Source organism: Mauremys reevesii, linkage group 13, assembly GCF_016161935.1.
Source record: "Mauremys reevesii isolate NIE-2019 linkage group 13, ASM1616193v1, whole genome shotgun sequence".
Classification (NCBI taxonomy): domain Eukaryota; kingdom Metazoa; phylum Chordata; order Testudines; family Geoemydidae; genus Mauremys; species Mauremys reevesii.
The window spans coordinates 1,000,288-1,021,881 of record NC_052635.1 but is presented as its reverse complement, the minus strand read 5'-3'; the positions used below and the strand labels follow the sequence as shown (position 1 = coordinate 1,021,881).

Genomic DNA, 21,594 nt, shown 5'->3' with positions numbered 1-21,594 from the left:
CATATCCCAAAATACTGAAGCAGCCTAGTTGCCTTGTGAGCTCCCCGGAAGAAAACAACACCCATAGCCAAGAATGATCAGCTCCTATTGACTAGCCTAAAGAAAACCCTTGAGCCATCAGTTTACCCATAAACAAATCTAGTGTTCTCCCTTGAACCATTGTATTTTCTCTACAAAACCCCTACCTATGCCCAGGTAAGGGTTCTGATGTATAGGCCCAAACTCTGCATCAGTTCCACTGGGATTCCATCTCCTGACTGATCGTGCTGGGGGCTCTGCCTGTCTCCAGCACTCAGGACCCTGAGCGACCACCATCACCTGGGAACCCCGACCAGTTCAAGCCTCATGGAGTGGGTGGGATCCATCTCTCTCTCTCTGTTTTCTTTCCTACCTCAGGTATTAACCTTTAAAATGTAGCTGTTATGTTTGTTTAGCCCTCCTGGTGTGGTTATCACTATGATTCAATCAATAACTGTTATGGGTCAGCTGGTTGCTTCTCTCTCTCTCTGAATTTTACTCTTTTGTGTTTTTAGCTTCCCCCATTTACTCTGCAGCGACGCTTCTTGTACCTAAGCTAAAGATCCCTGTAGTGCCCCAAAATACAGTGGGGTTTGTTCATCAAGTGGGTTACCACCAGTACAATTGTAATGTGAAAGTGTGATAGGAATGTGTTAAACTTGGGGCACATAAGTGGGTGGGGGGAGCAGTGGAAAGTGCTGCTGAACCCAGCCTGTTGAGACCAGGGACACATGAGGGTACCAGCTTGAAAGTGCTGCTCAGCCCAGCCCACTGAATGCAGGGACATATGAGGGGATCAGCTGGGGAGTGCTGATTGACTTGCTCTGCTAGTGTGTGCGCATGTTCGTCTAGTTCTACTTATTAGCCCTGGGGAACCTAGTCCTGCAGGAGAGCTCCATTGGGAGGGGACTTGTAGAAGGAAGGAGTAGAACACACAAGTGACATAAGCAACACAGTAATAGAATTACAGAACCGCCCCACCCCTCCCTTCCCCCACAGAAGAGTAACCCTAATTAATGAGCCTCCCCAAAGTAACGGGCACATCTGGTAACATTGTGCCTCTGATTCCTGTACTGAACTGGGTAACGCACATTGGAAAATATAATCCCAATTGTACATACAAACGGATGGGGTCTAAATTAGCTGTTATCACTCAAAGAAGAGACCTCAGAGTCATTGTGTACAGTTCTCTGAAAGCATCTGCTCCACATGCAGTCAAAAACGCTAACAACATGTTAGGAACCATTAGGAAGCGGATCGATAATAAGGCAGTAAATATCATTATGCCGCTATAGAAATCTACAGTACCCCCACACCTTGAATACTGCGTGCAGTTTTGCTCATCTCACCTCAAAAAAGATATGTTAGAACTGGAAGAAATACAGAGAAGAGTAACAAAAATTATTGGGCGTATGGGACAACTTCTCATATAAGGAGAGATTAAAAAGACAGGGACTTTTCAGCTAGGAAAAGAGACGACTAAGAGGGACTATGATAGAGATCTATAGACTCATGACTGGTGTAGAGAAAGTCAATAAGGAAGTGTTATTTAGCCCTTCACATATCACAGGAACAAGGGGTCACCCAATGAAATTAATAGGCAGCAGGTTTAAAACAAAAAAAGGAAGCATTTCTTCACACAATGCAGTCAACCTGTGGAACTCATCGCCAGGGAGATGTTGTGAAGGCCAAAAGTATAACTGGGTTCAAAAAAGAATGAGATGAGTTCATGGAGGATAGGTCCATCTCTGGCTATTAGCTAACACGGTCAGGGATGCAACCCTATGATCTGGATGTATCTAAACCTCTGACTGCCAGACGCTGGGGCTGGGACTGTCCAACAGGGGATGGTTCACTTGACAATTGCCTTGTTCTGTTCATTCCCTCTGATGCATCTGGCAACCACCACTGTCAGAAGACAGGATACTGGGTAGATGAACCATTCTTCTGGGGGATCCAGGATAGCCACTCTTATGTTTTATGTTCTTAGCGGATTACATAGAAATTCAGCTTTAGCATCCTGGGAGCATAAGAACCAAGAATGCATTTGTGACACTGGCAGACCAGTCAACCTGTGTATGACCCATAATAACTTAACAAGAGACACTTCTACTGTATCAAGACAGTTCACGTGCATGTGAATTTCAAAGAGACGCATTAGACTAGCAATCAACTCATTCAAAAATGAACAATAGATGCTAAGTGTATTTGTCTGTGGTTATCTATACCGGGTTAGAAGTTTCACAATGTAAATAAATTAGCTTGTAGATGCTAATTCCCTTTCATGGCTTAATTGCCTTAATTATGTGTGCAAGGTGTTCAGTTAGCCTTAAAATCAAAGATGTAAGACACTTCAGGAAACCAATCATTTCTACATTATCTTCAGCTTAACTATCTGTGTTATAATGGAAGAACGGCTAATTACCTTATGTGAATGAATGTAACTAGTTTACTGTGTATGCACAGGAAATAGAAGATTATCTTCAAAGCAAAGTACAACAGGCCATCCGCATTGGGGGAAGGGCCTTCTGTGACAATTTCTGTGAGGTAGGCTTGTCAGCCTGGTAGAATAGCTATAAAAGAGAAGGCTTGGGCCTGATCCTATCATCTCTAGACCGTTTAAATGTTGAACAGGGACAGTGTAAGCCATAGGACAGAGATCTTCCAAATAATCATTTGGAAGAACCTGGAAAAATGCCTGGAAAAACTAACAGACATTACATCTAAGCTGCCTTTGGATTCTGATCTGTTGGGATGATTCCAGAGAGACTTTTACAAACCAGCAGTTTATTCCATCACTGTTGTGATCCTGAACTATGAACATGGAAAGTCACTTGTCTGGATATTGATCTTTTAACCATTTGTAACTCTTCTTTCTTTTAACAATAAATCTTAGATTTAGTTAAGGATTGGCTGACAGCGTGATATTTGGGGAATCCCTGAGATTCACATTGACCTGGGGATAAGCATCTGGGACTTTATGATCAGTGAACCCCACATATGGTGAATCAGGTTTCCAGTAACCCCTCACTATATTAGACATAGAATATCAGGGTTGGAAAGGACCTCAGGAGGTCATCTAGTCCAACCCCTGGCTCAAAGCAGGACCAATCCCCAGACAGATTTTTACCCCAGTTCCCTAAATGGTACCCTCAAGTATTGAACTCACAACCTGGGGTTTAGCAGACCAGTGCTCAAACCACTGAGCTATCCCTCCCCTCTCTTCCAAGACAGGGATGTTTAGATGGGAGCCAAAGTCTGGAATGCCAAAAGGGGACCGCGTTTGGCATCTTGTTAACTAGGGTGGAAGCTCTTTTGTTGTTGACTTGGTGAATCTAATGATAGAATAAGCCATCAGTTTGGCGGTTGTCTCCCTCTACTTCTTGCAGTCTGCCTGCAGTGTGGTCACTGCATTGTTGTGTAAACCTCTCTCTCACGGAAGCAGAGGGATGTTAGTCACCTTGAGATCCCAACTGCTGTCCTGGAAGAGTTTTTCATGCATTTGCGTTGAGTGTCAGATCTGATGTAAGCAGGGAAGTCAGCTCAAGGAAGAGTAAGGCTATACTCACTGTGCTATGAACTGTCTCTCGATAGGCAGTCAGCAGCTGGGTGCTGGCCTGCAAGGCCCTCTCTCTCTCCCACTCCTTCCCTGAACTGAACCATGTCCTTAGGAGCTGTTGGTTGAGCAGGGGAATGGACAGAGTTAGTACCAGAAAATCCCTCCCAAAAGTTCCTCTTAAACAGGTTTAATTGTCACTAAAATCCCTCTCCAAAGCATCTGACCTCCATGTAGCAAAGGAATTACATGTCTAATGGAAGAGCCCCTTAGATATACAAGTCCCAGGGACCAGATTCACCTCTGGTGATTGAAGCCAAAGGAGTTACATGAGAGATGAATCTGGGCCCGTGTATGTGATGTCTGCTGTAGACTGTCTGATGGGAGCTGTCTAGCACATTGCATGCTGTTTGATGTCTGCTGCTGTGTTCTATTTCCTGGGCAACTTCTCCCACATTGATTGGCAAAATGACAGAGAGAAGCATTTCTTTTTATTAATTTGAATAAGAGCAGAGAAGTCCCCCCAGCCCAGCGCCTATTATACATTAATTATTTTACTGAACGTGCATCAAACTCCCCACCCTCAGCCCTTCACAATATTCTGTTCATGTCTGAGGAACAGGAAGTTTCCTCTGAATGAGTTTCCATACACAGGGCTTAACTCAATATTCATGAATTCCTCTTAGAAGAAGTGATCAGTTTCAACTGGTTCTCTTGAATTTGGCTACTGCAGTGGTGATTTTCTTGCCGCTCCAAGTAGTGTCAATGACACTGTAAGAACTTGGTCCCAATCCAGCCCTGGCATAAAATGGCATAGCTTCTGTGGATTTCAGTGGGGCACATGCCCGCTTATCCCAGGAAGAATTGGGTGCTTTCTCCCTAAAATTCACTCCATTGTGGAAAATTCCTCCACAACTGAAGCTTGACCCCCTAAATCTCTGACTCTTCCCTGCTGTAACACAAGAAACAATCTCCACCACGGTTCAATGGACTACTCACATCAAACATTTCCTGGAACCAGTCTGCGGTTGGTTCTTCCTCCAGCAAAGTCTCCACTAGCTTGCCAAGGGCTTCCAAGGATCTCACATAGAGTGACTGAAACCAGAAAAGAAGGAGTGAGGCTCAGCACAGATCATTTGTGTGTGTGGGCTGGGGAAAGCTAACTATAACCTTGCAGGGGGGCCATGTGTGACTGCCATCACCCAGTGCCTGCTGGGCAGAAATACAGTGGATGGTGCCGGAGGAGAATTGTTGTCACGTACTTGTATATGCAGAGCATCCTTTGCTGTCCCGTCTTCCTCTTTCATCTTCTCCAAGGGAGGAAGGGGAAATAAACTTTTGAAGCACTGACCAAGGAGCTCACGGTTTTCCTCCAGGGTCAGAGATGGTTTGAGCTTGCTGGCAGAAGAAAGATAGAGAGAAAAGTCATGCATTAGACTCAGTACCACCTCCAAGTAAAAGAAATGGGTCCAATGACTAGAGATTGTCCCAATCTAGAACCCCAAGTGCAAACAACCCTTCACTTTGCACCTCTCTTAAGTATTGGCTCCTCTAGAAGTAAAGCTAAAACTTCAAATCTCCTTTTAGAGAAACCCACAAGCTTCCTCCCCCCTGCCAGCTAGCCAGACACCTCCCTCCCCATCTGAACTCTGCTCCATTGTACTGCATGCCCCACAACCTCCAATCTTGTGTCTTTCGAGCACAAACCCCCAAATGGACACATTCAAATCCTTAAGAACTAAAGTCCTGCTGGTGAGCAGCATGTGAGCCACAGGGCCACCCAGAGGATTCAGGGGGTCTGGGGTCTTTGGCGATGGGGAATTGCCGCCGAAGGCCCAGCACTTTGGCGGTGGGTCCCGGGGCGGAAGTTCCCCCCGCGGCCGAATTGCTGCTGAAGACCTGGGCCCCCGTGAGAGTTTTCCAGGGCCCCCGGAGTGAAGGACCCCACTCCAGGGGCCCTGAAAATTGCCCCATTTGCTCCCCCCGGGCGGCCCTGGTGAGCCAAACCCTGCAGGCATTAGACTGCTCCCAACCTGACTTTCATGAATTAACAAATAAGAAGGCATCACAGTGCCAGGAAATATGGCAGAAAATAGCCTACCTCAGATGTCCAATGGCAAGAACTGCCTGGTAGCGAACTGGAGATGCCAGGGAATCCAGTGGTTCCTGTTTAATGAAGTCCTGAAATGCATGAATGGGGACATCAAAAATGGGAAATGGATTTGAAAGGCAGAGAGGCCTTCCTCTCACACCCTGAAACAGGGCTATATGCCAGACCTGGAATAAACAGACACCGTGCCCAGCAGGCTCTCTGCCTCAGAAATGGGCTGTAGGGCCATCTGCAGGCTATACAGAGGACAGAAAGAGAACTCACAAGACACAAGCCATTCCTTCCAGTTACAGCCCACAATATATTTTAGCATCCCTGCCAAGCTCAGAGTGGACCCAGCATTCTGGGTGCCATGCAGGTAGCTCATGAGACTGCAGTAGTACAGTCACAGCCAATGGATAAAATATCATCTCCCCAGAAAACCAGTCTCATTACATTATAACAAACTCTCTTGTACTTCAGTCCTCAAAGCTCCTAATCACTCACCAACATGTAGCCAAGGAGCTCCAGTTTGTATGAGAATTCGAACTCTTGGGAGTCTCTGGTCTCCAAGATGGCACAGCTAATCTCCATGACATTCTGGATGAGGGTTAATTTTAGGTTCATGTCCTACATAATCCAGAAGGAGAAACAAGAGGATGTGGATGAGAAACTGAGAGAAGAACCAGAGTCCAGAAGATAAAGATCAGGAATTAAATCTAGCCTCGGGAGAGGAGAGAGGTGTCCCCAGACCCCAGAAGGTAGAGGACCCTGGCTCTGCACCCACCTCAGAAGAAGAGAAAACCCAGGTTCATCAAATAAATCCAGGCCTACTTACACCAGAGCAGCCAGGACTCCTGCTTGATGTAGCAAGGAAACCAAACTCTGTGCAATTTAAACAAGCAACTTGTGTACAGAAAATGCAAGAGCTGAGGGCAGATAATTTAGAATGTACCTTGTTCGCAACAGTGATGCCCAGCACCTGAAAAACGAAATGCAAAACAGCTATTAGCAATGTTGATAGTCCCACATAACACACATCCTCAAAATGTCCTGGCTGGTGAATATGGAGCAGAGAGAAATCACTATTGTTAAATCTTCCAAAAGGCAGGAAAGGTATCCAGAGGGGGTGTTTTGCAGAGGTCATTATCAGGGGCCATCCTCTGTAGTATTTGCATTTGTGAACTACTGGAAGATCTCAGTTTGGTTCAACTGTTTTTGGCAATGCCTAAGTGAGAGTCTCAGTTAGACAAGGCAGAACTGAATGGCAAAGTGATGTGGAGAGGTTGCATTGAGATGAGAGTCAGGACCAGCAGTCAGGCACCTGGGGAACAGAAATAACGGAGCACACAGACAAACAAGATGACAGATAAGAGGTAAGGGAAGTAGTGAGCAAATCAACTAAATACAGGCTAGCACTAGACTCTCTTGGGTAGCAAAAGATAGAGCTAGATACACATCCATATGAGGGGAGTTAGAGTGTTATTCTGAATAGCCTGAGTGTCACTGCATCTGAATTACTGTGTAGCTGGGGTCTACAGAATATCAGAAGAATATAGAAAAACTAGAGAAAATACAAAGAAGAGCAACAAAAATGATACAACATGTGACAGCTCACGCTCCATCCATTACAGGTTTCAATTTGAGTTATGTGACACTTATCACGCAAAAGCTCTTACCTGACAACTGGCTCTGTAATGGAGAAGGATGTTCCCTGTGATGTCTGCCTCTACTCGGGAGAGAAGCTGCTCTTTTGGAGCATGGACAGCCACGCTGCTGTAGGTCAGCATCAGGGTGCTGCGAGTCTTGCCTCTTCTCCCATGGTGGTGGTCCTAGACAATCAGAAAGTTCTTCTGATGCCTTTTGCTTTGGAATTCTGATCTGCTGTTGACCGAGGAATTCCTCACAGCAGCAAAAGCAGCTTACACTTGCAAAGCTCTTTTCAGCCAAAGATCTCAAACCACTTGCAAAAAGTATTTAAGCAATATAATAACGGTGAGGTGTGGAGATATTAGTATCTCCATCATTCCCACTAGGTAACTCTGACACACAGAGCCTAAAACGCTGAACCTACAGCAGTGAAGTACACGGGAGCTTAGTCATTGACACTGGTGGGTACAAGATCAGGCGCTAAATGTCTTGCCTAAGGCTGCACAATGAGTAAATGGCAGAGCCAGCAGTGGAAGCCCAGAGGCCTAGTCTCCTGCTCTAGCCTTTAGATCAGTGGTTTTCAACCAGGGCTACTTGTGTACCCCTGTGGGTCTGCAGAGGTCTTCCAGGGGGTTTATCAACTCATCTAGCTATTTGCCTAGTTTTACAGCAGACTACTAAGAATGCAAGTATAATATTTATATTCCAGTTAATTTATTTTATAATTATATGGTAAAAATGAGAAAATAAGCAATTTTCAGTAATAATGTGCTATGACACTTTTTAATAATTTTATGCCTGATTTTGTAAGCAAGTAGTTTTTAAGGGAGGTGAAATTTGGGGTACACAAGACAAATCAGACTCCTGAAAGGGGTACACTAATCTGGACAAGTTGAGAACCACTGCTCTAAATCACAGGTTCCATAATTGTCATCCGTAGCCCACTGGTGGTCTACCTAAAGCAGGTTGGTTGTCCACATGTTGCTTGCAACACCTCCTCATTTCCAGCCACTAACTGGGATTAAAAAAAATGCTAAAAATCCCTAAAGCTTTTCCATGCAAGCGACTGAGGTAGTTCCCACACATTGTGCATGGGAGGGGCGCTCAAGCCATGAGACATCAGATGATAAAAATCATTTGAGAGAACCCCAGCTCCAGAGTGTGCTCCTCTCTGCTTAACTGCAGGCGTCACGTAGGACGCACACACTGGGGGCACAATGCGAGCTGAGCAGAGCAGACACTACCCCAGGGCTGCTGCCCCTGTTTTAGAGGGAGAGGAAGTTGGAGAGAAGCCCCTGGCTCCTTTACCTTCAGGCGGCTGATGAACCCAGGAATCGTAACCTTGCTCATTGCAGCCCCAAACTCCTGAAGTGCGTTGAGGGTGAGGTCCAAGTGGCTCTCAGCAGAGAGTGCAAGGATGGAAATGATTCCCTGTCACCCAAGAAAAATACTGGTTAGGATCTAACCCACGAGTCCCTTCCTTTCAGCTGAAGTGGTGTAAAGCGCCAGTCAGGCGTCAGACCCATGGGCAGCGGGGGCTGAGTGAAACAGCAATGAAGAGGATATGAAGCGAAATGGCATCTGTCCCAGGCCAGCTCAGAGCTGAGCCCCACAGGGAGCATTCAGAGATTACTTGGTAAAGTGGAGAGAAGGACAGAGTCCTCACCTGTCTCTCAGGGGCTTCCATATAATCTGTTGCTTTCAAAAATTGATGAAGCTGGGATTTAACGTGGCCCATGTCCTGACAAACTGCTAAGGACGTTCCTAGCGCCTTATACAGGAAACTCTGAAAGAAAGAGACCGGCACTGAGATACCAGTAACAGAACGTGCCAGTCAGTACAGACTCAGCTCAGCAACACTCAGGAAAGAACAAGATAGCCAAGTCCAAGCACCCATACTGCAGAAACATCCCATCATCTAGCCCAGCCAGAGAACCAACAACGCAGCACAGACAAGCAGCCTGTCCAAGCAAATACTGGAAGGGCAGGGGGGCAAGAGAGCAGGGAACAAGTAAAAACAAATTTTATATGCAGAATAAAATATAAAGTAATGAAGCCTTGAGAGAAGCCTTATGCAGCCCCCCAATCAGAATTTCAAGGGAAATTAACTAGAAACTAAGCCTTAACAGAGAACAAACCTTCTCACGGGAGGGGCTGGTATAGCTGGCCATCTGCTGGTTCAACTCAAGGCTTATCTGGCTGCTCCAGGCACTGTCATCTATCATCCCCAGAGATGTTCTTAGGAACTGAGTGTAAAAGAAGAGAGTTAAAGCAGATGGTTAATTGCAAGAATTTGGGGGTTGTTGTGGGGGTTGTTTGTTTATTTGTTTGGTGGTTTTTTTTCTTCCTTGTTCTCTCTTGTAAACTTTCCAATATTCAGGTGTCATGGGAAGGTTATTTCCCTATTGAGAACTATAAACATCGACAACCCAGATTTCCTCTGCTGTTGTTTTTTAACCTTTGTGTGATGATTCCTCTCAGTCCCCAAACCCAGATGGACAGTGAATTGGAGAATGAGATGGAGCCAAGAAATCTGACCATTGAGGAGTGATTTTATAGTGGATGGAGGATGGGTCTAGTAAACTTTGAGCAAAGGGCCCTGGACTACGAAGGACCAGGCACCTTCTCTGAAGTGCTATGAACCCTTTATGCCACCTCCTGAGGGTCTCCAGGGTTGTGAGGTACCTCACTACCCCTGCCCTTAGCATGAGAAAGCCTTCTCTGTGCCTGCCAGGTGTCAGCTCCTGACTCTGCCGGCCACAGGAAACACAAGCACGCCCTTCTCACCCCATCCAGGCTCCATTCTCCTTCTACAGATAAGCAATCGGTACAGTCCAACCGCCGAGCCCTCTCTGCAGCCCCACAACGTCCAGCCCCTGTTCCACTGGACACTCACAGAATTCATAGGTTTGCTACACATCACCTTACCAGTTTCACCTCAGCATCACCGCTCCATTTCACACACTTAGATACATTTATAGTGAAAACAAGCAGAGTTCAATTGACAAAGATCAGAGAGTTGGGAAGCAGCAAGTAAAATTAATGTAAACAAATGGTTACGTAAAAATAAAATCCTAACACACTTCTAGAGCTTGAACTTAGATAACCAAATATTCCCCTGTCTCACAAAGGATAGCTCCCCCAAATCTCTCTCCCAGCATGAAACACCCAGACCAAAGATCATCCTCCATTCATAAGACAAGGAGCTGTCAGTTCGTCCAATAGATGAAGGATACTTCTGGACCTCCAGATATAGTTCCATGCATCCATTGTCTTTATTTGAAAACAGGGTACCCCCTATTGTTTGCTTGTTTTTCTTGTATCAAATCTCCTCTGGAGACTTCACAATCACTTGATTAGAATTTTCCTCTGTTGATTAGCATCCACGGTGAATAATTACTCACAGGCAGATAAGCGTCTCCTGCCTGAAAGAAACTTGTTTATCACTTTCTGGTGAGCAGCCCCAACTCACAGACCTTAAAAGCATCAATTTCAGTATAGAACCATAACACCTTATATATTATCCATCCAATCACTGTGCAATGATTATGATGAGCCGTGTGGCACAGGTATCCAGTAAAGGCTTTACATGACACCCTTTGATTATATAGAGATCAGATCCAGGGAATCAAAGGTAATAATTGGAGATACACCAATCTCCTAGAACTGGAAGGGACCTCCAAAGGGCATTGAGTCCAGCCCCCTGCCTTCACTAGCAGGACCAATTTTTGCCCCAGACCCCTAAGTGGCCCCCTCAAGGATTGAACTCACAACCCTATGTTTAGCAGGCCAGTGCTCAAACCACTGAGCTATCCCTCCCCAATCCTGTGGCCTAAGTCAGTGCGCACCCAAAGGACCCAGGGTCACACCCTCAACTCCCTTGAAGTCAGCCAGAGGTTAGTAACTCTCAGCACTTTGCTGTTTCAGGCCCGAATTTTGAACAGCAGCCAGGAAATCTCAGAAACCTCACAAGAAAACCTAATCTAAGTTGATTTTTTAGCCCACAGAATTTCAAAGGAGGCTGGATCTGCAATGGGGAACTCTAGAGTGTAATCCAACCCCAAATGGAACTGCAAACCTTCTCGGGGTATTTGTCACTAGGTCCCTTCCTTTCATTTTCAGCACTCGCCATCAAAGTGTTCCTTGTCTGGATTTACACGAGGCTGCAAAGAGCCTTTCTGAGCAGAATGTATCTCAGGGAGAAGCCTGTCACCAAACCCTGTCTTGTCTCTTTTCCTTTTGGGGTTTCTCACAGCAAATTTTCCTTTGAGTGGCAAAGAGAAAAAAGAATCCTTTCGATGTCCCCCAGTGGTGCATTAGCACCATGAGCATGCTGGTTTTCTGGTTATGTTGTGTGTTGTTCCCAGTGGTAACGCAGAGTTATTTATAACTAGCGCTGGTTGAACAATGGTAAGTCCATTTCACAAAATAAGTGGGATTTTTTTGTTTTCTTGATTTTTCAACACACATGAAAAGTGAAAGAAACAAAAATATTTTGCTTTTCAAAATAAAAAATGACCATTATTCATTCTTTGTTTTCCCCCTTTCCTTCTCTTTATCCCTCGTCCCCAGGCCTTTCCTCCTCTCTTCCACTTTGTGACTGAAAAAGCCGGAGGAGGAGGGGGAGGGAAGGCAGAGGGAAGGAGACAAACAGGAAAGTAAATGAAAAAAACCCCCCAAAAAACCATCTTCAGTTACAAAAAACTGAACATTTTCCAGTTGGGTTGTTTTGTTTTGTGAAAAAAAAAATTGAAAATGTCCCATGAAAATAAAAAAGGCCAGTTTTCACTGAACAAAATGAAATGGTTTGACCAGCTCTGCTTATAATGAATAGTTTATCATTAATATTTTCCCCAGCTGATACATTTGGAGGGGGAAGGGAGGGCTGTGACAATACAGCTGAAAACCATCTTGTACCTGAAGCAGCATGTGCTCCCACCGCGCGTGGTCCAGGGAATTCTCTGTGTTTCCTATGAAGCAGGAGGCAAAACAATAATGTCAGCTAGGTTAGCAAGAAGAGTCGTCCCAGGAATCTCCTTTGCAATCAGTCCTTCGAAAACCCCTGCTCTGCCAAGCTGTAACATACGTGGGCTTTCAAGGCTATATGGGACCTATGCCAACTTTCTTTGTTGGACCAACAGAAAGTATCATATTATGTACCCTGCTGGCATTTTTATTCAGGGTCAGTCAACCCACCAGGAGTGAGATGCTGAGCACTCCCAATTCCTTTTGACTTTAATGGGAGCTGAGGGTACTTAGCATCTCAGAAAACTGTTCAGCACATCAGAAGACTGGGTTTAATGTGAATACAAACTTTTCCTGCATAATAAGAGATTCTGGACTTGATCCTAACTTGATGTAAATCGGTGTAGCTTCACTGAAGTCAATGGAATGATACTGATTTACATCAGCTGAGAATCTGGCCCTGTTTCTGAATGTCCAGCTCTAACCTACCCTTCTTTAATGTCGGCACAAGGCAGTACTGAGGACTCTGTACAGCAACAACAACTAGGGAAGATACAGCTCATTTTTAAAATCTTTTTTTGACTATCAAACCCACTTGAACATTGTGGGGTCCGACCTTCACCAGAAACATATCGGGTTTGGGCTCCACGTAGGGTCTGTCATACTCCACAGAGACTACAATGGCACAGCCATGGCATTGGCGCTCTGCTGGCATTACCCCATAGTGTAGACGCAGCCTACACTGACTGAGGAGGTCAATAGATTCATACCACTGTAAAATTGCTGAAAGACATTATTAGGCCCACAATACCTAGAGTCTACATGGGCACCTACGTGGCCAACCTAGCTTTTATGGCTCAGGTTTCCTTACAAAAAGGAAAACTCTGGGTTTTTTAATTGAATCACCCTTGAAAGTAAACATGGGGTTTAATTTTCAGAAACATTCAGTTTGCAAAATCAGACTATATATGGAACCCCAAAATATTTCACTAACCTCCAGCTTCACACGTAATTCACCTTCCCAAACATTAACCTAGCAAAGGTGTGGGGGGAACTGCTGTAAAATTTCCATTCAGCTGAAACCTTCCTGGCCTGATTCTGCCCGGACTGAATTGGCTTCAGTGGTTTAACTCTAGATTTACCCCAGTGGTTCACAGTTATCCAGATGAAGGAAAAGTGAGGGCCTAGAAGCCCAATTCCAATTCCCCACTGTTCCCACATACTGCAACAGGAATGGCACAACACATGTCGATACGAAGCTGCATTTTCTGGCTTCCCTTCTATGCTCCATGGACCGCACTCCTCCTAACTAGCACTTTACCTTCAATGTACTGCAGCAGAGATGGGATCTTTACTACCCACATCTCACCCACTGCTACATGGATATTTTGGTGCAGGGCCTGTAGTAACTTCAAGGCAGCACATCCGTGTCCTTCTCCTGCATAAGGGGATGAGGCCACTACCTGTCAGTGAGAGAGAAAGAACAGGCTCAGTTTGGTCAGCACAATACCAGTGTGTTCCTGAAGGAGGGAATAGTTCAGACTCTCTCATTGTGGAGACCATACAATAGAGTTGTTGATTCTACTGCAGTGTCTTCCTGAAGAAGAAAGCATTCCAGCTAGTATGAAGATGCAGAACAGTGTGTCTCAGGAGAGGGCAGAGATAGAGAGATCCAATCATACACATTCCTCAGCCTGTCTACAAGCATCTAGCTAGAAAACCCATTTTTATAGTTAACTGTCCCACTTCACATTCCGCAGAAAACCTGTTCTCATGGTCTACTCACCAGGAGTCGTGCCAGCAGCCCCTGGGGTGTAGGGAGTTTCACTAGGGAAAGAAAGAGAATATCATTAATTCTGCCAGACTTTCAGAGAGTCCTGCTGATGTTATTCACCTAGCCGTTTCCAACGTGCCCACCAATGTTGAATGCAGCTGATCATAATTTGCATTTCCATAGTGCTTTCAGTCTGAGCTTCTCAAAATGCTTTACAGATATGAATGAATTCCGCCTCACAGCACCTCTATGAGGTTGGCATTAATTACTCCTTCATTTCACAAGTGGGGAAGCTGAGAGAGAAAGATCAAGTGATTTCCCCAAGGTCACATCAGAATTTTGGTGGCAAGCTGGGAACAGAACCCACATTTCCTAGCTCCCTCCCATGGCCATGTTGTAATCACAAGACCATCCCTCATTTTAGCCTTCTCATTGCAGATGAGAGAACTGGAGCAGCCTGAACCTGTTCATTGCGTAGTGTGCCTGGAGAGCATAAATGAAAGAGTTTCTGTTATAAACCTGGTCCACTGTAGTCGAGGCAAGCAGCTTCTTCTCCTTCCTGCTGCTTTTTCTCAGCCAGCTCCCTAAGGCATCTGCAGAGAGGCTTCAAAGTACCAGTGTATTGAGCTGGCACCACATATTCGAGAAGCCTTGGCCATAACACCTGCAGAGAAGAGAGAGACTGTTCAGTATGCAGCTATTTCCATTCCCCCACCTCCAATATCCTGCTGTCGGAATCCCTCCCTCTCATGTAGCTTCTCCTTTTATTCATCTCTGACCCTTCCCTTACCTATCACCTCATCTCTCTCTCTCCCCATCATCTCACTCCACCTGTCCGGTGCCCCCTCACTCTGTCTTTTAAATACACGGCCTTCTTTGGTGAACAATTTGGCTTTCACCCAGAGATGAATCCTCTTTCCCTGCATTAGAGCACTATGGAGCTATTTAGATGGCACCATCAACTCACCCAGAACTTTACAGACCTATATAAGGCACAGTCCCAGCCCCAGCATCTGTTCAAATCCAGGATCAGCAAATCTAAATGTCAGAAGTATTCATGGGGGACCTAAGGGGCAGTTGCACTCAGACAGTGGAAAGAATGAAGAGAAGATCTCTGCAACATAATTCCTTCCAGTTCAGTTGCTTTCTATCTTTTCTCTAATGTGAACCACTTACTCCATGATGAAGGGGTCACATCCCTGACATGAATTTGACATGCTGGTCCTCCATTATGCTGACTGCGCAAAAAGCTTCCTTGTGGGGAGGTACAAGGCAGGTAAGGAAGAACGTCCCTATTTCAAGAAGCAGTAGCAACAGGTCACTTACTTGGGTCATTCCAGTGACCGAGGTGTCCAGACATTGCAGGATGTCAGTGCACAGGGTTTGGATCGTGTTTTCTTCCAGAATAGCCTGGGTGAGAAGTGTTGTACCCTGCTGTGAGACAGCTCTATAGAACTTATTAGCTAGTAGCAAGACACTGGCTAGAGAATCAGTGTCCTTCTCTTACAAAGCCATCTTGAACATTGACCTATGCCTGCTTTTATATTGCACTGGAAGTGCACAGCCATCTGAAGGGAAGAGAATAATGGAAACTCCGAACTGGTGGGTCAGATCCCAGGCTTAGGAAAACCCTAAAGTGAAGGGAATGATTCACTGAACACAAAAAAGAGTTTCCCCAACAGAGTTAATTTTCTTTAAATTTGAAAAACTGTTTCATCTTTTTATCTCTGAGGAAAAACATTCAGACTCCGCCCAGTGGAAATCAATATGCAGAACCAGGGGGGTCCACTCTGTTTTTTCTGATGCCCCAACCAGCTTGGTCATTTCGTGTGTAGTGAGTGTGATTCTATCAACGGGCCTAATTCTGCTCTTACTTACACCGGACTAAATATTGATTGACTCTACTGATTTCAGTGTAAAGGAGAGCAAAACTGGCCCGAGAAGAAAAAGCAGCCTTCCTTAAGATGAGGGTGGGGGGTGTGCGTGTGTGTGAAAAAAAGGCCCTTGGAGAGTATTGCCACAAGCTCCAACTTTGTAGAAAAGGGGCCAGGCAGAGCTAAGATCTTCAACAACTTACTGTAAAGTTGAACTGTTTATGTTAATACAGATCATGGATCCACTCATGGAGCACAAAGTGTCTGGAGCCCCTGGCTGTGTCCATGGATAGAAATACGGATTGAAGATATTTTTAAACTAGTACATGTAGATTAGAGCATGTAGTGAGGGAAATATGCAGCAAGCTTTTCCAGGCTCTTGACAGTCTGTGATGCAACCTGCATAACCTCGGTGTTTTGCTGATAGTTTATGTTTGCTTCAACAGTCACAGAATTGGGCATCATTATGTTCTCTGGAGAGTCTATTGAAAACAAAGAGATGTGCTTCCTTGTACTAGAACATTTCACTGAAAAATGGTGTTTTCAGAATGACTCATCAGAGGGTTGAGGAACCTAGATGACTCTGTTAGATGTAAATACCCAGTGTGAGAGTCTGATCTGTTACACTAGTATAAATCCAGAGTAACGCCACTGAAGTCAGTGGAGTTACCTTGACTTTACACCAATATAACTGATCAGATTCTGGCTCTAATCCTTCAGTCCAGTTGTCCTTGAGTCAAAACTCCCACTGAAGGCAAGGGGAGCAGTCAGCATGCAAGAATGGTAGGACCGAGTCTTAAGTGTTAAGAAGTCTCCTTACCAGTTTGCTGGTGGACACACTGAACTCCGTGAAAACATGTGCTACCATGTCCCAAGCTGCACAGTTCTCCACACTTTGTAAGCTGAGCAGCCTCTGGATGAAATGAAGAACTGCCTTCCTCACCTGCAAGGGTAGAGATGACACACATGAGTTATTGTTATCCCTTCTGCCTGAGATAGGAGATAGGATATGAGAGTCCTTATGCTTTTGATTTGATCTCCTTGGCTTACAAACATGGATCCATTTAAACACAGGCAGGAGAATGACATGCCTTCTCTAGTCTGCAGTCTCTCCTCTGGATCTGAATGAAAGCTCCACCCAGATGTCCATTCATCCCATATCATTGAAAAAAAAATTGAAATATTTCACTGCTCCACACATAATCCTACCGTAGCATTCTGATCACTGAAAGTGGATTTCACTGCCTTCACAATCAGACACTTTTTTGGTCTTGTCTCGGGCACTGAAAGATAAGGAGAGGTGTACAGTACTTTTGTTCCACACACTCACTTTCCACATTGGAATGAATCCTGGATTTCAAAAGGCCCTATTTAAGAATAGTCCCAAGCTTCTCTCATACACACAATCAATGGGGAAAACATAGGACCAGACTCTGGTCTCAGTTACACTAGTGTAAATCTAAAGTAATTCCAGTTCTATAAATAGTGCCATCATGCTGCCATGATGGAAATAGTATAAAAGAATTAGATAGACTGAGGTCAATCTGTGTTTACACAGTATAACAGAACTCAGAATCTAGTCTATAGTGTCTAATACTGACGATTATCGAGTCAGGGGTATTATTTTATTTTTGATTATTGTTAATGTGCATTAGCCCCAAGTCAACTTCTGTATCTGAAGTTGAAAAATATTTTGGGCTACATTCAGCACTTAGTTGAACCTGTTGATTTCTGTGTGGCCATAGGGGGGTAACTTAGGGCAGCATTTTGCCCCTTAATGGATATCCAGACCACTGGTGACTGTGTGTTATAGAGATTCTGTGCCCCATTTGCAGAGGTGATGAGTCTGTTACAGCCCTGCCGGGCCTACAAAGCCTTGGTTCTTTAGCTCAATTTATAGTAGCTCATGCTTTTAGCTTTGGATCAGGACTGGCTTTAGGCCGATTCCATAGGCGGCAGGTTTGTATAATTTTTGGTGGGGCCCAAAATGGTGGTGCCCCCCCCGCTCCCGCCCTGTAAGCCGATGTAAAATGAAGCTACAACGCGTCAGCGCCACAAGATTACAAGGGTCAATTAAAAGTGGAAAGTCAGAAGCAGCACTTGCCTACTTCAATATACAGTATTATATTTTGTTGTACCTGTTGTGATGAAGTGGGAATGTTCTTAATATTTTCTCTGAATACTGTGTGGGTGCCTCAGTTTCCCCTGCAAGATGCCAACTGAAGGTGTTGGGGACAAAGAGATCAGGTGGCCTCCTTGTCCGGAAGAGAGACAGAGGCCAGAGGAGGGAGTGTCAGTTTGGAGCTGGCTGGGGAAATGGGGAGAGACTCAGAACTTGGTTCTGGGCTCCCCACCCCGCAAGATGGACCTGACCGAGGGGTTCTCTTTTCTGTACCAACAAGCTCTGTTTAAACTGTGTTCCCATCATCTAATAAACCTTCTGTTTTACAGTCTGGCTGAGAGTCACATCTGACTGCCGAGTTGGGGTGCAGGGACCTCTGGCTGCCCCAGGACCCCGCCTGGGCGGACTCACTGCGGAAAGTGCATGGTGTGGAAGGGCATGCTGAATGCTCTGAGGTCAGACCCAGGAAGGTGTAAGCTTCTTGCCCTGGAGACAGTCTGCTCAGAGAGGAGGCTCCCCCAGAGTCCTGACTGGCTTTGAAGGAGTGGTTCCAGAGCATCCCAGCATCTCCTTCCACCCCATGCACTTCTCAGAAGTCCACACAGGCACTAACACTCCCTCCTCTGGCCTTTGTCAAGAAGGCTAACATCATTTTGGGCTGTATAAGTAGGGGCATTGCCAGCAGATCGAGGGACATGATCATTCTCCTCTATTCAACATTGGTGAGGCCTCATCTAGAGTACTACGTGCAGTTTTGGGCCCCACATTGCAAGAAGGATGTGGAAAAATTGGAAAATCCAGTGGAGGGCAACAAAAATGATTAGGGGGCTGGAGCACATGACTTCTGAGGAGAGGCAGAGGGAACTGGGATGGTTTAGTCTGCAGAAGAGAAGAATAAGGGAGGATTTGATAGCTGCTTTCAACTACCTGATAGGGGGTTACAAAGAGGATGGATCTAGACTGTTCTCAGTGGTAGCAGAGGACAGAACAAGGAGTAATGATCTCAAGTTGCAGTGGGGGAGGTTTAGGTTGGATATTAAGAGAAACTTTTTCACTAGGAGAGTGGTGAAACACTGGAATGGGTTACCTAGGGAGGTGGTGGAATCTCCTTCCTTAGAGGTTTTTAAGGCCCGGCTTGACAAAGCCCTGGCTGGGATGATTTAGTTGGGAATTGGTCCTGCTTTGAGCAGGGGGTTAGACCTTATGACCTCCTGAGGCCCCTTCCAACCCTGATATTCTATGATACTCTAAACTGACCACCAAATTTAAGTTGCGTTTTTCCGGTCAGGTGAGGACTCTGGGGCAGGGCTAGGGATAAGGAACTTGGGGTGCAGACAGGCTGCCCCAGGGCTAGGGCCAAAGAGGACTCCGCTCCACCCTCCCTGGCAGCAGCAAGCTCCAGGGGAGGGACCCCTCCTCTCCCCCGCAGTTCACTGCACATGCTCCTAGGGTCCCTCTCAGGTCCAGAAGGCCCACTTGGCTCCCCTATGGTGGGTACCGAGGGGGGAGGTTGCCATCACGTATGGCCTCCCCTGCTGCCACCCCTCACCATAGCCTCACTGGGGATGGGGCTGCCCCTGCCTCAGGTGCAGCTCCCATGGGCCCTGCTAGCTACTAGACTGGGAGCCTCCCGGCCAATGGAATGGGCTGGGCTGGGGGGCGGAAGGCAAAAGGGGAGATTGTAGGGAGCTTTGGAGGAGGGGAGGCAGGGGGGGAGGGGAGTGGGCTGGCACAAAGGGGAGGGCTCTCTGGAGAGGAGTGACAGGGGCACAGGGGTCATTGGGAGTCTCTTGAGGGGGCAGAGGGTTGTGTGGGTCTCTGTGGGGCAGGGGGCTGTGATGGGCAGAGCCAGCTGCAACCTGGGTCTGCTCTGCGGGGGGTGTTGCTATAGTCCCCTCAGGAAGCCCCATCCTGTGTATTTTATACCAGCCCCGGGGTGCCCATTGCTGCTCCTTTCCCCGCCCACGGCTCCATCTGTCTGTCCCCACATCTCCCCCGGCTGTGTCCATCTGTCTGTCCCCACATCTCCCCCGGCTGTGTCCATCTGTTTGTCCCCACCAACCCCCCCACCCCGGCTGTGTCTGTCTGTCTGCTCCCCGCTGTGTGTGTCTGTCCCCACATCTCCCCTGGCTGTGTCCGTCTGTCTGTCCCCACAACCTCCCAGCTGTGTCCGTCTGTCTGTCCCCACATCTCCCCCGGCTGTGTCCATCTGTTTGTCCCCACCACCCCCCCCACCCTGGCTGTGTCTGTCTGTCTGCTCCCCGCTGTGTGTGTCTGTCCCACAACCCCCAAGCTGTGTGAGTTTGTCCCCACCAACCCCCCCTCCCCGGCTTTGTGTGTGTGTGTCTGGCTGCCCCCAAATCTCACAGGCTGTGTCTGTCTGTCCGTCCCCCCCCCCCCGTGTGTGTCTGTCCCCCAACCCCCTGGCTGTGTGTGTTTGTCCCCACCAACGTGTGCCTGCCTGCCTGCCCGCCCGCCCCCACAGCTCACCGTCTGTGTCTGGCTGCTGCTCACAATGGCTGCCCAGGGCTCAGACGCTGCCTGTGGCTCGCTCCCCCTCCCTGCTGTGGAGGCGCGGCCAGGCAGCTCCGGCACCGCCCCCGGCAGCTCCCATTGGCTGGGGCTCCCAGCCAATGGGCTGGGAGTCCAGTCGCTCCTGAGGCCCCTCCCGGGAGCTGCCGCAGCCGCTGCGGTGAGTAAGAGCCCCGGGTGTTGCAAAGGGGGGACCCCCAGCACACGGCCTGGGGCCCAAACATTGGTGGGGCTGAGCCCAGCTCCTGGATTATTGGTGGGGCCTGGGCCCCACGGGCCCATAGAACTCGCCGCCCCTGGCCGATTCCCCTGATTCTCCTGAATCGGGCCCCGTGCCTGACAGGACCCCGCGCCCAGTGGCCTTTTAAATTTTTACTCACCCAGCAGCGCTATGGGTCTTCGGCCGCACTTCAGCGGCGGGTCCTTCACTCGCTCCGGGTCTTCGGCAGCACGTGAAGGACCCACTGCTGAAGTTCCACAGAAGACTCAGAGCGAGTGAAGGACCCGCCGCCGAAGTGCAGCCGAAGTCTCAGGGCACCGCCCGGTGAGTACAAGCCCCACAAATCAGGCCCCGCACTTCCTAAAGCCGGCCCTGCTCTGGACGCCCCCAACTCAACCCTCAGCATGTCAGCCAAGAGGGCAGCTGGCACAGTTGCTCCTGTGTTACTTACAGTCAGCATCAACAATAGCTCTGAGCAGCTTCAAAGAGGTCACACGAACAGCCTCATTCTTAATCTTCAGCTGCGAGTTCAGAAATGCTATCAGATCCTCCGGAGAAGAACGGGCTGCAAGGGAAGAAATCACGTCCTCACTGATGACAGAACTCTTATTGTTACCAGACCTTACAAAGGTAAGGAAGTTACAAGGAAACTACTGTGTAACTCAAGAGTCTCTTCTCCTTACCTAGTTGAACTATACAATGGACCAGCTCTATGTGATTTTCCATGCTGAGTGGCCTAGCTTGAGAACAAATCTGTGGGAAGAAGGGAAATGGTCAAATTAAAACTAATCAGA

General features: G+C 47.1%; 1 protein-coding gene and 1 long non-coding RNA gene across 2 annotated transcripts; both read right to left on the bottom strand.

The window, feature by feature from the left end:
* Window positions 1–5,695: 5,695 nt before the first annotated feature.
* Window positions 5,696–7,373, bottom strand: LOC120379749. Its single transcript, XR_005587566.1, has 4 exons — window positions 7,343–7,373; window positions 6,619–6,645; window positions 6,171–6,293; window positions 5,696–5,755 (listed from the first exon to the last, which is right to left on the bottom strand). It is a non-coding gene; the product is annotated as an uncharacterized LOC120379749 (long non-coding RNA).
* Window positions 7,374–13,426: 6,053 nt separating this feature from the next.
* On the bottom strand, window positions 13,427–21,547 carry LOC120381255 (maestro heat-like repeat-containing protein family member 2A). Its single transcript, XM_039499430.1, has 8 exons — window positions 21,484–21,547; window positions 21,252–21,365; window positions 17,136–17,209; window positions 16,747–16,869; window positions 15,379–15,462; window positions 14,572–14,716; window positions 14,065–14,105; window positions 13,427–13,741 (listed from the first exon to the last, which is right to left on the bottom strand). The coding sequence occupies exons 1-8, from the start codon at window positions 21,524–21,526 to the stop codon at window positions 13,559–13,561; spliced, it is 807 nt and encodes a 268-aa protein (XP_039355364.1). The 5' UTR covers window positions 21,527–21,547; the 3' UTR covers window positions 13,427–13,558.
* Window positions 21,548–21,594: the final 47 nt, after the last annotated feature.